The sequence below is a fragment of the Geospiza fortis genome, unplaced genomic scaffold (assembly GCF_000277835.1).
Source record: "Geospiza fortis unplaced genomic scaffold, GeoFor_1.0 scaffold330, whole genome shotgun sequence".
In the NCBI taxonomy this organism is placed as follows: Eukaryota; Metazoa; Chordata; class Aves; order Passeriformes; family Thraupidae; genus Geospiza; species Geospiza fortis.
The window spans coordinates 1,478,538-1,497,975 of record NW_005054400.1 but is presented as its reverse complement, the minus strand read 5'-3'; the positions used below and the strand labels follow the sequence as shown (position 1 = coordinate 1,497,975).

Genomic DNA, 19,438 nt, shown 5'->3' with positions numbered 1-19,438 from the left:
CCAGTAGCAAAGAGCTGACATTTTCCATTTGAGTTAGATTCAGCATGTGGAAACCTTCCGTATGGATCTTATTTGTACGGGTGGATTACGATGAAAATTGCATTAATTTTCTCTGCAGTAAAGGTCAGTAATTGAAACATGAACCAAGAGTCTATTGTGTAAGATGCTATATCCCCATACTTAGGAAAGGTCATTCAAGACAATATCATCTCATTGTTTTCTTCCCTGGAAGTATAAATAATTTCATTAGTTTTTTTCTTTTTCTCTTCAATACAACAATTGCAATATAATATTTCAACACCCCCCATTAAGATTGCTGAAGAGAAGTGATGGTAAGGACTTGAAAATGCCCCATGATACACAGGGTATGTTCAGACTGACAAGGAGCACCCATGTCCTCCACAAAACTATGGGCAAGAAGACCCAGTGCAGGGCTTGCTGTGGTTTTGCTTTGCTCTTTTCCTGGGAGCCTTCTTTGTAAAAGAAACTGGAAGTTAAATGGTCTCTTGTTACATCTTATTTGTACAACAGCATTTTCCAGGGCTGGTCTTAACTGTAGGCATCCCATAAATCGACACAGTTCTTATATCAGTGCCATGAGCCACCCATTCATAGGTTTAGAGGTGGTGGGGGAGAGGAGTTGAAAGGAGGTTCTTGCAGAGGACTTTTAGATATCCTCACAAAGAAACCTTAGCAGCCCTATGGCGCTCCAGAATTCTCCCTCTTAGAGAGAATTACCTACCTAGATGTAGGTAAAAGCCAACACTGCAACTTCTCTAAATCTCTGGAAAAATATTAAGTAGCACTAGGCAGGTCACTGGACCCAGCAGATGAGCCTCAGGGAGTTCTCCTCCCTTAAAAATTCCAGCTCTTTAAAATGTTGTTAAATTTTATTATGAATTGGCCAGATAGATGAATAGATACCTCCTTCTCCTGTACCCCAAATTGCTGAAGATCATTACCTAGATTATAGATGATGATCTGGTAGTTTTAAGTCTTATAACCATGTGATTGTTCTTAAGTCTCATGTGTTTCCAGTAGAAAACACTTATTTTGACAAAATTTATTTTCTTTCTCTTTCCAGTTTTTAAATCAAAGATGACTGATGACTTTTTATCTCCATTCAGGATTGATTCTTGCTTCTTAAGCATGTGTTCCTCACCTGAATTGTGTTTTATTCTATTGTGACTGCTGATACTGCTTGAAAACTTGTGGCAATACCAGTGGACTTTGGGTTACTTTACACATCTATGAAAACCTGAGCATGTACAGAAAATGCTTCTTAAGCCCCCTGCATTTCATGCCTGTGCATAGAGAAAGAAACTGCATTATGACCTAGAGTTTTTCACATAATATTGTTCTTGGGCTTGGCTTCGGAGACGTTTGCTGGTCCCCTGTGCATGGATGAAATTCATCTAATGCAGGCATGGCTGGACAAGGCATGGAGTGGTCATCTTCTGCCCTTCAGGGGGTGTTTCCCAGCCTGAGCTGTAGGATGATGTGCTATTACTTTCCAAATGTGTCCTTTTAAGACCAATGCTGCTCCCCTTCATACCAGTCTGAAGTGATTCTATTGGCTCTGGTGGAATTATTCCAGATTTCACACCTTTTTAACTGAGAGCATAAATTGACCTGTATGTGTTGCATTTCCTCTATTTGGTAATTATTTCAAGTACACTCGGATCCGCTAAATTTCCACAGGCAGGCACATTTGCAGCATGGTGTTAATAAACAAAAAGATCCTGTGATGCACAGTTTCAGGGCTGCACGAGGCAGTTGCTCGGAGTTTGGCAGCCGTCCCCTCCGCGTGCCCGTCCCTGCTGCAGCTCGGGGCAGGGCAGTGACTCAGCAAGGCGCATTGCTGGGCTCCTCTCAGCAGCCTTTGGCTCCCACCGAAGGCAGGAGCCAGTTCAAGGTTGCTGTGGTGACTGTTTGCAAAGCTCTGCCTGGAATTCATTGCAGCTACCAAGAGACTGTCTGTCACTCCATGGCTGCCACCTCCCACAAGAGCTTCGTTCTGCTGCTAGACTGGAGCGTTAGTGAAGTGTTCCCTGCTGGCAACAGAGGCCAGTGGTCTGCTGTTTATGCCAAATAAAATCTTTTTGGTTTCAGAAGTTCTTCATGGATGAGTGTTTTGGCCCTGAGATTTTTTTTTGGCACAGCTTTTGCTGGACACTGGTAAGATCTGAGTTTTGTAGTCCAGCAGAGAGCAAGTTGCAAATTAAATCCAACTTTACCCAGCTTTCCCTGAATAACTACAGCATGTTCTGTTTTTTTTTTTTTTTTTTTTTTTTAAGCAGAATAATAGTGGAGCAAAAAGGAATGCATGCCTGAGCTATTTTCCTTTCTTTTCCCTTTCCATCAATCTTGTTTGTTCCTAATACACTGAAGAATTAATAACTGGTACATTAGATAAATCCTGGTAAAACATCACCCTAATGTGCTTGTAGCAGCAGTAGCATAATGAGACAGCTACTGTAAGAAAGCTAATCCTGAAAGTTAGGCCAGCCCAGGGCTTGGCAGACTAATTCTTCCAATCCCTGAAGAGATTCAGGATTTTCATTCCTGACTGAGCTGCCTGTATCCTGTTTTCTTCCTTCTTTTCATTAATCCATATTTATGTTTTCTCCTCCCCTTTTCCTCATCTTTGCCCCCAAGTGTTCCTCAGCTTTATATATTGACTTCCCCTTGGCATACCAGAAATCTGCTGATGAATACCACTTGTTTGAAAGTTGCATGCAAGATTTTTCTCATCAAGTGTTTTCTATGAAATCCAAGTGAGCAAGTATTATGTAGAACTTACCCATGGCTTCAAGCGTGACTTTTCCTTGTGTGCATATGATATTTGCAGTATGCATCAGAAATACACTTAGAGAACAACAGCAAAATTTGTCTGTGCATTTGAAGCGTTGCTTGCTGGTCTGGATGTATCCAGAGAAAAAAAAATATTTGAAGGATAGATTTAAAAAATAGGAAACAGCTTTCTGTAAAGATGAAAGCTATTAATCATTGAAACAAATGATCAAAAGAAGTTAGGGGATCTCCACCATCCAAGCTTTGAATTCAGTAATGGATGCTTGGCTAGAGAAGAAGCACTAATGGGTGGCATTCGGCCTTTGTTCCAGAGCAGATGATTGAAGAATTTTGCCTTCAGTGTCTTCCCCCATAACTCTTAGGATTTTCCCTCGCAAGACCAGCTCTGACTGCTGCAGCTCACCCGTTGTGAATTGCTGTGTGAGTGCTGGGGACATCCTGTCCTGGTCTGCCCCATATTCCCACTCTTAAAGTCTTCAGCCTTGGGAGCCCCTCCATGCTGTGGTTGTGTGAAGGTTTCTTTTGCAACTGACTCTAAATGTCTCAGAGCAGCATGAGTTCCTTCCGGGGCAGGGAGATCCCAGAGCTGTGCTGGCTCTTTAAGTGTGTTTATATGTTCTGTTTACTGTTACATATTTGAGAAATAGAAAAATCTAGGAGCATCTTCATGTACAGCAGAGATTTGGTGTCTTCATTTCTGAGTTCAAGTTGGTGTATGTTAGCTGGAGACAAAAGACTTAATTTCTGAAATTACTGGGTCTTGGTTGGTGTTGGTTTTATTTCCCCCCTCCCCTGACATGCTTAATCTTTTCTAAACCCCCTTTTGTGGTTTTGTTCAGGCAATTAATGTAGAAATGAAGGATTCTTAAATCAGGATATGCAAGGAAGAGTTGAAGAAACACACTGATTATATAATTAATTCTCAGCTGTAAATTCATTTTGATGGAGTTAATTCTTTCCCAGAGGCTGGAGACTAGTTTTGGTCCACCCACAGTGCTGTAATCAGCTAAGAAATAAAGGAGACAAAGGCCTTGAATTAATGGAAGTTATCACGGCTAGTTTTAGGGAAATAATGCCAGAAACAGGCAGGATATTTTGTTTTCAATTCATGCAAAAGCTTCTGAGCTGTGATCTTAGCTATTGGTATCCAAATCCAGTTTTCAAGCTGTATAATACATGGAGTCCAAAAGAAATCAGAAAGGAATGACACCTGAAGAGGATGGAGAAGAATTGTCTGGGTGGTGGGACCTTCCATGGGTGAGGAGGTGTGTTTAGTGGAAGATGTATTTTGGATTCTTTCTTTACATTTTCCATGAACAAGGTAGTGTTCAGATATAGCTCTCTCTATGACAGTTGCCCATTTACTGATAAGTAGGGTCCAGTGACTGTCATCCTGATGGACTCTTACTGCTTCTGACAGTGTTTTCTGAGGTGCTGGCTTCACAAAGCATAAACAACACTCCAAAGCCTAAATAATTTGGAAAATCCCATTTGTTGTACTTCGTTTGTCTGCTTCTCTGTTGCTTAACCAGTGACCTAATAATCCTGTCCATGTGTTTAGATTGCAGGTTTCCAGAACCAAACAAACATAACAAAGAAATGACGTTGACAAATTCCCAGGATTTTCAAACAATTATGCCCATCGTGCATATACACAGTTGCAGCCTATTTTTGTCTTGAATAACTGATTTTATTTACGAGGTTTTCTAATCCCAGTTTGCCTTTACATTGGTTGGCCATATTTTGCATCAGAAATTAAAAGCACTGTTGTCCAGGGGTGATTTTTGCATGCAGCCAGGGCATGCAGTTGTCATAACTTAGGGACTGGCAGTTTCTGGTTTATTTATTTTTATTTTCTGACTCTGCTTCATGGCTGCAGCAGGAGTTGTGTTGTGTTGTGTTGGTTAAACTGTGTTATCACCACATCTCTGAGCTCCATGGAGGATGTGTAAATGAAGTCAGCATGATGCAGGCAGAGCTGGCAGATGATCTGCCTTGCAGCTCTGGGCAGCAAGAGTAGGCTTGCCCTGCAATATCACTTCATTTAAGTGTTTTCTTTACCCCTCTGCCTGAATTTGGACAGAATGAAATTCCCACTGGTTTTCCGTGAGCTGCTCCTCAGCTTCTGCTTCCAAGTTTGGTGGGAAAAAAGCCAGCTATGGCCAAAGGACTGTTGTACCATTCCAGTGAGGAAATAGTTAAATATAATTTCAATGTGTCATTTACATTTGAGCCTAACGAGATTATAACTGGAGCTGTGTGAAAATGACTTTTTGGTGCTATTTTCACATAAACTGACTATTTATTTATTTATTTTGTTCTGGGGTTATTTCACACCCCAAGGGTTTCATTTTTGTTGGTTGTTTTATTAATGTAAAAATACTCATTTTCACACCCAAATGTGTGATTATTTAAAATGCTGCTTCTATTCATTGTGCACTGATTTGCAACCTAAAGGCAAATATTCAAATGTCTGGAGCTTGATAACTCCGTGGTGGTTTTGGCTGGCTTTTTAAACTCAAAAATTGCTGGGAAGAGAAATGGGCAGTAAGTAATTCAAAGTGGGATAAGGGCTGCATTCCCGTGCCTGCCTCTCAGCATCCAGGGATGGGTCACAGGTTATTCCAGCACCCTCTGCAGAGTGGTGCCCTGTCTCAGCCCCATACAGACCCTCTCCCAGCATGGTAATGACAAAATGCTGGAGCAAGAGCCCTCACCTCTGTGGCCCTGTGTGACTTTAAATAGCCTCTGACCCTGTCCTGCATGAGGAGGAATGTGGATGACAGCACAGAGGCAGAATTGCAGCAGTGTTGATGCAAAAGTCTCTGGCCCTTGCTCATTCCCACCCACCCTTTCCTCTGCCTTGACTGGTGTTGGCCACAGATACAAAATGCTCTTTCCCATCATCTCCCTTCTCTGGGAACAGATTGGTTAAAACACAGCTTAAAATGTTTTGTTGGTTCATTTTTTGTTGTTTCTTTTTTTTTTTCTAAATTGGACTGATTTTTAAGTGTCTAAATATGATGTAAAATCAGTGTCCAGGGCTCTGCATTTTGTAATAAGTGAATGTTTTGCTGATTTCTTGCAAGAATATCTGCAACCACGCCAATTTGCATGCCTGTATGTGTGTTAGATTGCTGCCAAAGAAATGCTGAATGCTGATAATTGTATACTGGTTTTCAAGCCTGATTTAAGTAATTTTGATTTTTAATTCATTCTGTGCTTCCTTTTTATTTCTGCACATGTGTAGTAATGTCCTGTAATGTTGTTGCTTAAAATAAGCAGTAAGAAATCAAGTTGAGATGGCCGCTGCAAAGGGAAAATGACATTTTTTCCTTTGATCTTTTTTTTTCCCCCAATAAAAGAATAAGTCTCTGTATACAGAATGCTCAAAAAATATTGCATTCACTACTTGCTGCTAATTTATATACACAAACCAGCATGGCTGTGAGGGGCCTACAAAGCTCAGAAATGTGATATTTAGAAGTTCTGCACAAGAATATTTTTGTTCTTGAGGAGCACTGAGCAGCCAGCACTCCACACCAGGGGTGCTCAGCACCTCTTGTGCTTTGGCATCCAATTGTGTGAAATCCTGGTTGAGATCCTGCAGCCAGGTTGTGTTAGGAGATGAAGAAACCTCTGCCCATGTATTGAGGAAAAGGAAGAAAACGCAGGGATCTATACAAATAATGTTGGTTCTGTGTGATAAACCCAGGGTGTTTGTTCTGTCATTCCTGCAGTGAAATACTTGAGGTCATGGATGGATCAGCAGTGCTGGAAATCTTATTTTCACCATGTGTCTGTGAACGCCCTAGCAAATTATTAAAAGTTTTGGTTTTCTGGTTTCTTTCGATTAGGAGTCTGAGAAAAAGGGGCTGATTGAGAGAATCCACATGGTCCAGGAGATCATCATAGCTGTTCAAAGCATCCTGGAAGAAATAGCATCGTTTGGAGAGAGGATTAAAAAGTAAGTAATAACCTTTTCTTGCTTGACCATGATTTGAAATGAAGCAGAAACCAGGAGGATCAAGGTGGAGTAATCGTCTTGCTCCAAAAATGGCTGAAAGGTGCAGCAGGATGAGCTGGCCAGTCCCACCACTGCTGCTTCTCTTCCAGTCTTTCATTGCAAAACACCTTTGCAGAGCACAGAGAAAAGGAGAAGCAATGTTCCTTACTGATGTAGCTCTCATGTTTGCCTGAATTTTGCTTGTTCGTGATGGGGTGAGGAGTCATGGATGCCACAGATACTGCTTGAAGATGTGGTCACAGAAGCATCAGGCATTTCTTCTCAGTCCCATCACAGAAAGTGGGTACTGATGGTCAGTGTTGCCTTTCCCACGCCCTCCCCATCCTGACCTGGCTGTTGGGGGTCACCAGTCACTTGTGTCCCTGGCCAACACATTGATCTTCTTCTGTCTTTGCCATTTTGAGCTGTCTGCTTCCTGCTGGTGCCACGAGGAAGCCCAAAGGGGATTTTCAGGGTCTCATGGCAGGGGGGGACACACAGAGGGTATTCCTGACCTTACAAAGGAGGGAGGTGAAGAGCCTAAAAAAAAAAAGAAAAAAAAATCCCACAGACAAACACACACAAACCTTTTATAACTCAGTCTTTATTGGAGCTTAATTGATCCATATTGTTGTCTGTTTTGAACACAAAGTGATGGTTTGTGACCGAGCCTCACTATAATGAGGAGCTGGGTTCAAGCTAAAAATACAGCAACCACATGTGCTGTGGTGCCACTCTGGACACCCCAGCTGGGGTGAAAGTGGCCCAAAGATGTATTCCAGTCTATGAACAGGGCACTGTTCTGCCCAGCTGCATGGCAGGAAGACTCCAAGCACTTAAACACTATTAATTCTTGTATTCATTTTGCTAACAATGGTCTTAAAGAACACGTTGGGTATTAATGTGGACGCCCGATGTGATTTCAGAAGGATTCTGTTGTAGCTCGGCAGTGATGTGCCATTAAAAAATTGCTATCAAAGTTTTTTTCGTAAGTGACAGACTGAATTGTGCTACAGTTTCCGTCTGTCACTCCAGTTACACAATCACAGGGAGTTTTCATAGTTTAACTCAATTGAGCTGTTTTGCTTTTTTTTTTTTTTTTGCTTTAACTTAAGCTACATTGATTGATAATGATGGGTCCTCTCCCACCTATTTTTACTTAATATTTAATACGTCTATTGAAGCTTAAATGTAATTCTTGAAGCGTCCTATTAATTTTATCTGTCAAGGGAAGTTTGTCTTATTTTATAGCCTGATAAGTGGTCCAGATTCATTCTCTCTTCTTCCTACTCCCCATCATTGTGATATGATGAAGTTAGCAGGCAGATTGTGTGAAACAGAGATGCCCAGATCCATAAATCCTCCTGTGGACTAGCAGGCATCCTTGTAGTGCAGGTATCTCAACATTTGGTGCAGGGCATAGGGTTATGTCTTACAACAGCACAGGGGGACAAAGTAATTCCAAAGATGTGTTAGCAGTGGCTTCTCACCTTCAGTCCATCATTGACTTGCAGATGAGAGGTCTGAGTGAAATAAAATCCTGTTTTTCACTACAGTGTGGCCAAAGTCTGAAATGCTGTAGGAACTGAGCCTTCAAGAGTGCTCCTCTTGGGAAAGATCGGATGTGGATCGTTGGAATGAAGAAGCTTGGGTTGCTGCTGGCTTATTACAGCTTATCCAAGCCAGCCTCCTATACTCAGTGTAGTAAAGAATTGCTGGAAATGTAAAGATATAGGACAAAATGTCTATATATGTAGACAGATTTATATAGAATATTATGGCCCTAATGTTATGCAGAGAAATTACTCAAACTGCTCTTTCACAGTTTGGCATCATAGTCAATGCAATGCAAGTTATTTGCTGGGGCTGGCTCTGGCTACCTGCCACACCTGGGTCGTGCACTGGACACACACCTTGTGTCACCCACTGTGACCCCGTGGAGCTGGCTCACCCTGTCTCCAGATCAGATAATCTGCTCGTGAATAATGGAGAGCTGAGTGGCCAGCAGAGATGCGTAACAAGTGCCACACATAGAAGAAGAAACAAAAACAACTCACTTAAATGCCTAACAACTTCACTGAGCTCGCCAGGGCTCCTCTTCTCTTTCCTTATCGTGATATCTGCCTCTCAGATATCTTCCTTAATCCATTCTAGCATCCTGATGTAGGAATCTACTTATCCACCTTCCAAAGGGCCTGCAATTTACAGCATGTCTGACTGCATTGAGCGCTGCAAAGGGGTCATTAAATTATTATTGGGTAGCAGAGGACAGTGTCCAAGAACAGAAGCGTTGAGAGGGATTGTGTTTTTTCCTTACAGCACATTCAACTGGACGGTGCCTTTCCTCTCTGTCCTGGCCTGCTTGGTCCTGGCAGCAGCAACAGTTATTTTGTATTTTATACCACTGAGGTACATTGTTTTAATCTGGGGTAAGTACTCCACTGTGTCTCATTTGTATGAGATAAATACAATATATGTCTACAGAGTGAAATCAAACAGGCTTTAAACGACCTGTTACACAGACAAACAAGTGCTGTTGCTTAGAGGTGAATAAAGATGTTATGAACTTCTTAAAATTACCATTTCTCCCCCCTGGGTTATCCGATAATTTGCTTTTCTTAGGGTTCTTTATAAGTTTCCAACAGCACCACAAGAAGAGCATTAGCCTAGATAAGCTACTTTGAGTGTTATTATTCTTCTGCAGGAAAGTAATTAGCTTCCTGGTGCTGGAGCCCTCCAGCTGGGAAATGGTAGGAAGTGGACAAGATGTGTTTGCAGAGCTGGACCACGTAGCTTTGGACCCTGGGAGCCTTTTGGGTCTGAGTATGCTGGCAGTCAGGACAGGCTGTGCCCAGTGGGACACACTGAGCATCTCCTTTTGTCATGGGTCAGAAAGTATTTCTATGAAGATACATGAAGAGGAGCTTTTAAAAAGTAAAACTTTCCTGGTGGCATTATGAAGAAATGTGAGGTCATATTTCACAGAAAGAGATGCCGTTCAAGGGCATAGGACTTAGGGGAATGGCTTTAAACAGCAAGAGGGCAGGTTTAGATTAGATATCAGGAAGAAATTCTTTCTTGTTAGGGTGGTGAGGCTCCAGCACATGTTGCTCAGAGAAACTGTGACAGCCTCATCCCTGGAAGTGTCCAAGGCTTGGTTGGACAGGGCTTGGAACAATGTGGGATAATGGAAGGTATCCTGCCTGTGGCAGAGGGCTGGATTAAGATGGTTTTTAAGAGTCCCTCCAAACCATTCTATGATTCCAGGCGCTGAAGGCTTTCTACATCTCCAAATGACCTCCTGTCTTATTTAGGGTGCTAACTTTTATCTCAGCCTTGAGGTAGAAAGGTGTGGAGAGCACAGTGCAGGTAAATCCTCCCTGACCTGCAGAAGCTCAGCCCTGATGTGGCTCTGAGTTGTAGGGACCCCCTGTGACCCCTGGGCTGAGCCATCAGCTGCTGTCTTGCATGTAGAAAAGGGAGGGAATGAGAAGGTGGCATTAAAAAAAAAAGCCATTCTTGGGCAACAGCAACAAAGAAATAAAGGATTAAATCAAACAAAAGAAAGGGCAAAAAGAAAGGGGAGAAATTGCTGGGAGTAAAAAGTTCAGTAACAAAATATTGTTGTTCTTGTATGGAAGACATGGTGAGTACATGAAAACTATACATCCATTCAACATCATCTAGAGTGACAGGGCCTTCAAATATGATACATGTTAAACAACTACCCTGTGGCAAGGCCTCAGAAGACCTTATGGTATTTTCTGTTTTTTAAAAATCAGGTACACAGAAAATTGTGTTGTCATTTTGCTACAAGTATATGGCTTAAAAGCTGAATCTCAGATGTGAGCAGGTACATTTCAGGGAGAGGAGAAGGCTGGAGCAGCCATCACATTTGAAATCACTTTCAGGGAAACCACTATGAGGTTTTGGACAGGGGCATGATGGAATTGAATTCTGTATTTTGATCCTCAGAGGCAACCAACATTTGAATTTTTTTGCTATTCTTTAAAATGGGTTAGCTGATTTTCTTCACCTAGAGGACCTTAAGAGAGGCAAGAGAAGGCCTTATGAACTTCACAATAATATGAACATTACAGTCCCATGGATCTTCTGTGCAGACTGGGGACCATCTCTGCCAACTGCAGCTTTACTAAGTCCTTGGAGATGTACTGCTATTGCTGCAGTTCATAAGCCTAATTATTCACAGAAAGATCAAACTAAAGTAAACTTTGTGATAAGGTTTTACATTGTCCCACAGCATCATAATATGGGCAGTTATGCTCTACAAAAAGGGGATAAGCCATGAGGGATACGGAAGGGAAGCTTTCATTTTCTGAAGAGACGGAAGGAAAATTTTTCCCAATTATTTTCAGAGCCTTCCAATTGGTCATGTAGGGTAGCAGATTTAACAGCACACTTGGTTTTCAGTGTGTGTATTCTCCCTATAGCATCCCCCAGAATGAATTCTTGCTGCAGTCAGTTTTCACCACATTGTTGGCAGCACATGGTCCCCAAAGTAGAGAAATACCTTTATCAATGATGTCCTCTACTTCCTCCAGGAAGCACTTGTGAGTGATTCCACGTGACAGGGAGCATGTGTGTGGCTTTAAGTCTGAGGCACTGTTTTCACACTAATTTTTACTTGTGAACTCCCTTTCCCTTTCTCACCTTGCCTGAACAAATTTAGAGAGAGGGAGTAGAAAAAGCTCATGTTATTTTGTTTGCCTTTTTTTTATAATTTTTTTTTTATCCTAGGCATAAATAAATTTACTAAGAAGCTTAGAAATCCCTACGCCATCGACAATAATGAGCTACTAGATTTCCTCTCCAGGGTACCATCTGATGTTCAAAAGGTAAGTAATGAATGGCCACAGCCAACAGAGGCAAGGAGTGACACTGAGAGCGGCTGGGTGCTCCCTTTGGGAATACAATGCCAAAGACTTTGGAATATGGGAGATAAGGAATCTGGGGAAAATCCACAAAGGGAGGGGGAGAAAGTGTTAGAAGAGAGGGGAGCCAAAATCCTTTGTCAGAAGGATAAAATGATTGAGGAAAAATTATCCTGAAAAGACCTACTTAAAAATGATCTGGAAAATCACTCAGCGTGGTTACTGAGCTATGGTTTTCGTCACCTTTCTGCTCCGGTATTTGTGCAGAGGGAGGAGAAAAATAGTCTCTTTGATAGAGATAACCATCCAAAAGGATTTGCTGAATTCTCCTCTTTCTCAGGACAGGGGGAGGAATGGGGGGAATTATTTCTGTGACATTGTGCTTGAGCTCCAGGCCTCCCTTGGACAATGCCCTGCTCATCTTTTTCTTTAAAGGAAACCCTGACATGTGTTTAAAATACTCTACAGTTGATCAGATCAATCTTCTACCATTATGGAATTATAAGTTTTAATCTAACCAGAATCTATCCTCCCTCAGTTTCAGTCAAGTCTTGTCTCTTCTCCCATTTCTTTGAAACAACAACATTGTCTTCAGCAATCTCGCCTATCTTCCTGGAAATTATTTGAACAATAAATCCTTTAGAATGTCAAGATCTGTTTATTTCTCTTGGAGGAGGGAAAATAGTCTTGCTGGGTAATGAAGCCACACAATATAAAGGATTTTTCTTTTGTTTTCACTGACTGAAATCTGTGTCCCCAGGCCCTGATCCTGGTGCCCAGGATCCCTCTGACATTGTGCCTTTCTCTGTGGCACTTTCCCTGTGAGGTGCTGATCACTGGGAATAAGGGGATCACAATCTTACCCATAGTGACTTTATGCTGTTGGAGACAGAAACTGAATTGCTCATGTGCAGTGTTGGGTTTTCCAACCCAAACAGGGTTGGAAACAGCTTCTTTATCTCAAGAGGCCACCAGACTGGTTGGTGGCAGCACTAATAACTGGAAAGAAATTTTACCATGGACTGGTGGGAGGAAAAACACTAAGCAGGAACAATCATAGAGCCATTAAGCTTCAGTGTATTTTTATTTGTTGTCATTGCTCTTGTAGAGGCCACTGGATCTGCAGTGATGGTTTGCATATGCCCTTTAAATGTTTATGTTTAAAGATAAGCTGCTTTTCTATTTATGCTTTATTTAACATTTACACTTACAACATTTCCTTGAGTGGTTTCTATCATATTGGGATCCTTTGAGCTCTCCAAGGAAAATGATCACCATTTTCTATGGGAGGAATGATAAAAGTTCCTTGGATGGGACAAACCTTGGAGTTTTCCACTAGTGCTGAAAATAGTGACAGCCACACACTTTAGGACAAGTCATCCATGGAAGCTCCAAAGCCCTTCTGCCTCCTTTGTTTTTTGTACTATCAATGTATTCAGCATTTCACTGGGGCGCTGCAGTGAGTTAGAAATGACTCCTGTTTGTACAGTAGCCATTTACAACCACATGTCCTGGACAAAAGACAGAGGAGGAGTGAAAAAGATGGCATTTTCAGCCAAATTTTCTCCATTATTTCAGTGGGAATACTTTTGTCTCACGCAACAGACAATTTGTAGATTGCACCATCCTTGACAGTTTACCACACGTATTTTAATCATTACATTGTGTATGAATTTGTTTTGAAAGGTGGAGGTAGCTTTGTCCAGGTTCTATTTGGAGGAATACTTTCCTTTTTTGAAATTAAGTATTTCAGCATCCCAGGGTCTGTGTATGGTTTTGACAACTGTCATCTTATTGTCTATTGGGATCCACTTGAATTGAGACTCCAGAGAGAAGTTTATTAAAATAATAGGTTAATGCCAGAAAGATAAGAAAAACATTTCCCAAACCAAAACAAACCCAAAAAGATTGCTGAAATCAGGTAGAACCCCATGTATCTCATTAGAAAAATCTGCTTTTAATATTTTTGTTTCAAGAAATGATGCATGACTTCTCAAATCCTTCCTGCAATTAATCCCCCATGTTCCTGTGTTTAGAAAATGATTCATTACTTTTGAACCTTCCTTAGTTTCCCTGGGTTTGTCCTGGGGGAGCCATTAACACACGCTGCAGCGAGCTAGAGTTACCTAAGTGCAAACGTCATGCCTGTTTGTTTTTACAGGTGCAGCAGGCTGAATTGAAACCATCCAGCAGCTCCAGCCCCATCAGGAAGAAGCGGAGCGCGCTCTAGGATGCAGCAGGGTTTGGGAATGTGGCACCTCCCTCCCTGCACACACGTGCACACACTGCACCCCTCCCCTCCTTCTCGCTTCAGAACAACACTAGAGTCACTGCCACGGACTTTCTCTTTCTTGGAAGATGTGGTTTTTGATAAACACCTATCTTGGGTTTCTTTTCTGGGTTGTCTTTTTGGCACGGAATCCCAAAAAAAGAGCAAGGTGAAACGTGAATTATTTTGTGGGATGGGGAGGAGAATGGAAGAGGATGGTGCAACTGCACCTTTTATTTTTCTTTTTTTATTGCCCCCTTTGATTGCAGAGACAAGGCTGGATGTGGCAGCACTCCCTGTGTTATGTAGGAAGAGATAATTCTGCTTAGTGTAGCAGATCAGCTGAGCTGATGTGAGGAGATGCTCTGAACCAGTTTTTAACATATCCAACAGATTTACATTAAGATATGAAAGCTATTCTTTTCTGAGTTAAATCACTGTGCCTAGAAAGGTTTAGGCTCTGAATTAACGAGTCTTTGATACCCATCTTCTGTTCAAGCAGTGTACATTTTAAAAAGTTTTTTATCATAATTAGCAGAAAGAGCTAGGAGCTCCAACAGTATCTCAATATTTCATCCAGCACTTGTGGGTTTTGCTTTTTCCTTTTTTTTTATTTTTTTATTTTTTTTTTTTAAGCCCAGCCTGTGGTTAACTCTTTGTATACTGGAATCATCGGAGATCCATTGCTGGCAATGGATGCATGAAAACCTTATGCCATGAAAGGATTAAGAGAAAAGGCTAACTCAGTGACCTGAAAAGACTCTGTTGGCTTGCCTTTTATAATTCCATCTCATCAGATATTTTCAGCATAGCTGTTGTTTTCCTGTCTAAATCCAGAGGGGTCAACACTACAGATCCAAGAGGAAAAGAAAAACCAACACTTTATAGCCTTAAAGAAACAAGTACTTGTGTAGAAAGAGAGCACATGCCCAAAGAAGTGGTTGTGCAATAGTGTGCAGGCTTTGGTCCACCACTGATGTCTTCTTGCAGTCTTTCCTGGTGGTTCACAAGGAGAGGACCCAAAAGTGAAGTCAAGTTGAAACAGCAATGGAAAGACAGAAGAAAGGACCCCATTTTTGTGTTCTGTGGAGAATGTGATTTTTTGCTTGCTTACCAATCTTTTAGCAATTGCGCATTTGCTTTATGTATTTCAGAAAATGAGCATTAGTCAGGTTGTTTGACTGGGGAAACTAAAAAACAGAATCATGTGTAAAACCTGCTTAATTTTGCTGATACTGCAGCCCTCGGTCCTTTAGGTGCTGTGGGGACATTTTGGGAGTGATTTGTCACCACAACTCATTGGCAGCACGAGAGCTGGATTTGTTGCTTATGATTCCCAGGCAGGGATTACCACCTGCATTCCCTGGGGTAGTTTACAGTACAAAGAAATGCAGAAACCTGAGAGATAGGATTCTTTTTTGCAAAAAAATAAAAATAAAAGGCTTTGAAAGTCATCTAATAAAAGGAAGAATAGTTAAAATCTTGCTTATGGATTTGTGATCCAGATGGAGTTGTGTGTGGTTCCATAGCACAATCTTGTGGGCTTGTTCCAGGAATTTGAAGGAGGAAAACTAACAGCAGACTATCTTCCACTTGGTTATTAGGCAGATTCAGTAGTTTTTCATAAGTTTATTTTTCGAAGTCCCACTGTGCCTTTGAATAAGGACAGGCACATTTTCATATACTTGATTGGCTAAAGAATGTATTTTGCTTATGCAAAGCTGTGTGTAGCTGCAAATGGAAGGATTGAGGAAAGATTATCCTGGTTTAAAAAGCCACAAAAATGCCTCTTTGTTTGCACGTGTGCTTGTGTACCCATGCATATACAGAGTTGTGTATAAAGAGTACATGTATAATGTATTTATAGGCGAGTGTGTGGGGGAAAATGGGTGAATATACAGATTTAAAAACCTTGAAAATGTTTATGAAAAATGCCAAAGATTCTAAAGCTTATCATCTCGCGTCTGTTCTTCTTCATTTTGTATCTTTCCCGGCATGTCTCTCTGGCTGAGCCAGATCTCTGCATGATTTGATTTACTTCAACTTAATGAAGCTGGTTGGAAAGAGCCTTGTAGAAATTACAAAATCTCCAGTAAATCTCCTTCTTGTACATACAATAGATGTCCACGGAACCCTTTTGTTAAACCAGTTTCTCAATCTTCTCTGTAAACAATGCCTCATTGTCTCGCTTCAAACTATCATCTGGTTTATCATACTGTAATCTTGTCATTTTGTAAGGACCAAAGTCAGGCATATTTAAGCAGGCGTGTGGGATCTGATCGCTGATTTGAGTGAAAACATTCAACTGCAGGAAAAACTGTTTATTTATTCAGAAATTCAGATTGATACTTTAGTAGTTTGGGGGTTTTTTTCTGTAGGTTTTTCCACGTGGAACTGATTTCTGTTCAGGAGACAGGGTGATATATTTTTCTTCTTTTTTTTTGATCTGTATAGATACGTTGGATTTCAGAATAATTTGTGTTAATTGTTTTGCTGGAGACATACCAAATGAAGGGATTTGGATGGTCCAGTACCTATATATGTTGTGATGAGCTCTTTGTTTTGATAAATGCTGTTTGAAATGCAATAAACATTTGAGGTTAAGCTGATGCTTTTAATTTGTCTGGATTAGGAGATATGTTTCACATTCTTTGCAAAATGCTGTGCTGTAATATTTAGTATCTGACTAGGTAAGCATGGACATCCCTTGGCAGTGCAGTGTAACCATTCACACTGGAGTTTGCTTGGAGTAAGGAGTGTAAGTGCATCTCCTGCCGCAGCAGGAAATGAGGTAAAGCCTCATCTCACCTGCCTACAACTCTTTAGTGGGATTTTCTAGGCTCTACTTCAAGGAAAGAAGGGTTATGTATTGTTGCTGCACAGTCCACTTATCAAACTCTATATTCAGATTTGTGCTGAAATTCTTAAAGCAAGACTATATCTCTGTATCCATTTCCCCATGCAAATTATCAGGTTTTGCATTTTTAATCTACTTAATGTATAGCATAGAAATTAAAAAATTACATTTTTTACTTCAAGGTACTTGTTTCAGGGCATTTGCAGTCTAAAGTCTCTAAGACCAGAAGCCATTCAGAAGTTCCAGTCTAACTTTGAGTCTTTTGGATTGTAGAATCATGGAGATATGGGAATGTGAAGCATGTCCACTGACTGTACAGTGTATAGATAACTGGGTCTGACATATTTACATTTGCCCAAACATAAGATGCTGCTGAAGCTTTGTTTTTTTTTTTTTTTTGAATATTCATGAATAAGTCTGAGGACTTGACTTCCCTATGGATCATTGTTAGTAAAAGTCAATCACTGAAACACACCTTGTGGGAAGCAAGCAAATAACTGATTACAGCACAGCTGGAAATGCCACACACCTTTCCTTTTTGTCTGCTTGAAAATCTCCGACTTTAACCTTCAGCCACAGCTTTGCTTCCCCCTCAGTCACCTCCTGAGCCACCCAGCAAGCAGAGGAGAGCCCAGGCTTTGTCCTGCTGCCCAGGGATCCCACTGGAGAGCCCTGCCCAGCACACCAGCATCCCTGTGCATGGCTCTCCCCATGGAATTAAACTGGCTGCTGCCAATTCCCTGCCTGGGGTAAGAGTACAACTCCCTGAGCTGGGCTGTCCCACTGGAAAGCAGAGCCTTGCCATTTAATTTCCTGTGCTCTATATGGGGCTATGTTTTATTTTATATTTTTAATTTGGAGGGCCTGATTCTGCAGGCATTACCACAAGTGGAACTGGAGTTATTTTCCCATCAGACCAGTAGGTTCACACCAGGAAGGGATTTGGCTTCTCTGTTACCTTAACTGAAAAATTGACAAAATACATTCTAACCAAACCTTAACCTTTAGATTTTCCATCCTTTAACTGAGCTGATAGAATGTTTTGGAAATGGAAGCTTTAAAGACTATGGCATGTGTTAGTAGTGAATCCTGTTCTGATTTTAATATTGTGTGTTGTTTTATCTGTAAGGCTCCATGTGTCAGGGCCCTGGTGCATCTATCCCTGTAAATCTCACAGAGGCTTGATAAGAATGTCTGCTCCTCTGCATCCTAAGAGTTACCAGCTCAGAAGAAAGCTGAGATGCTCCAAATTATTGTTGGTTTGTTGCAGATAGAGTGTTTTAATCATTCTCAAATTTGGGTAAATTAAGCCAGGTGAAATATGATTTTGGGACAAAGTGTCTGCCTGAAAGTTCATCAGAGGGGAAGACTCTCAGGAGTAACTGAGTAATTCAAGGTAAATGTGAGCAAAGGATATATTTATGGTTAATGTAAATATTCACCAGCATTTAGAAATATTGTTGGAGTGAACAAAAAAGTCTCTTGACATTATAGCATTTTCAATCTACTTTTCTCTGTGATGCTTTGACTGAGAACAACAGAACATTTCAAGAGAATTTAGAGGGTCATGTTGTTTTGCTCATCTGACATAAATCATGAAACTGAGCACGGGGAAGCAGGAGATGGCATCCAGGTCTCAGTGTTTGCAACAACACCAGCACCTGGGCAGGCACGAGTTCAAATTCTCAGCGTGGCTTTAACCTGAGGGCTGGAGATTCTTGTTAAATTTTACGTGAACGAACGTTGCCAGTCGGTTCCTGCGTGTTGGATTGAACACCTGCAAATTCCCTCTTGGCTGAGCATGATGGTGTGCCTCTTGCAGGGGAAGAAAGTAAGAGCTGGAAGACTTGCTGGTGTAAGATTTGTGCTGATGTCCTAGAGCAACCAGCCATCTAAAGTCCTGAGGACTTCTTGCAGAAGGAAGGTAGGGCAGTCTCATGGACTGGGCACATACATCTGGTTCTGGGTCTTACAGGGTCAGGTTTAGATGATCAACAGATCTTGCCTCTCACTCTTAATCATTGTCTGCTAGGATGGCTCAGCCAGCACATTTAAAGAGTGGCTTTCAGCCCAAGCAGGAAGCAGAAGGCCCTGGCCCTCAGTGGTTTGGGGCATGGATGGATGGGTTTGGATAGGGAGCCTGTGCTAGGGAATGCTTCCCCAGGGAGCCTAGGGACTGCTGAGCTGGGGATCTCTCCTCCAGGCTGCATTTCTTGTGATCAGACTTTCAGCAGATGAAAGAATGATTTTTTTTCTGTCGATCTCTGCATTTTGGTAAGTTGCTCTTATGGTGGGATAAAACATTAAATGTTGAGCTGTCATCTACAAACTGAAGGTGATAAAATCCTAAGGACTTGGGCCTGCCACTTCCAAATGCACAATCAGCCTCAGTTCCCCTTCAGTCCCAAAGGATCCAAATGCCTTCAGGAGAGTGCAAAGTCTGCTCACCGGTAATGTTACAGTGCGTTCAGAGATGCTGGTGAATACTTCAATTTCACACTCAGTACTGGTAAGTGAATATAAGGGGCAGTGTCTTAGTGACACTACTCTTCATTTCTACCATGGGTATTTTTTTTCAATGACATCACATGAAAAGTAAC

At 41.4% G+C, this 19,438-nt stretch overlaps 1 protein-coding gene across 1 annotated transcript in view; it reads left to right on the top strand.

Annotated features, from left to right (window-relative positions):
• The window catches only part of MCTP2 (multiple C2 and transmembrane domain containing 2), a 103,405-nt gene extending 86,820 nt beyond the window's left edge, over window positions 1-16,585 (top strand). Inside the window, exons 20-23 of the mRNA XM_005426048.2 lie at window positions 6,672-6,781; window positions 9,140-9,249; window positions 11,579-11,676; window positions 13,874-16,585. Coding sequence (XP_005426105.1) covers window positions 6,672-6,781; window positions 9,140-9,249; window positions 11,579-11,676; window positions 13,874-13,942 — 387 coding nt within the window. The 3' untranslated portion in view covers window positions 13,943-16,585. The remainder of the gene's footprint in view (window positions 1-6,671; window positions 6,782-9,139; window positions 9,250-11,578; window positions 11,677-13,873) is intronic.
• Window positions 16,586-19,438: the final 2,853 nt, after the last annotated feature.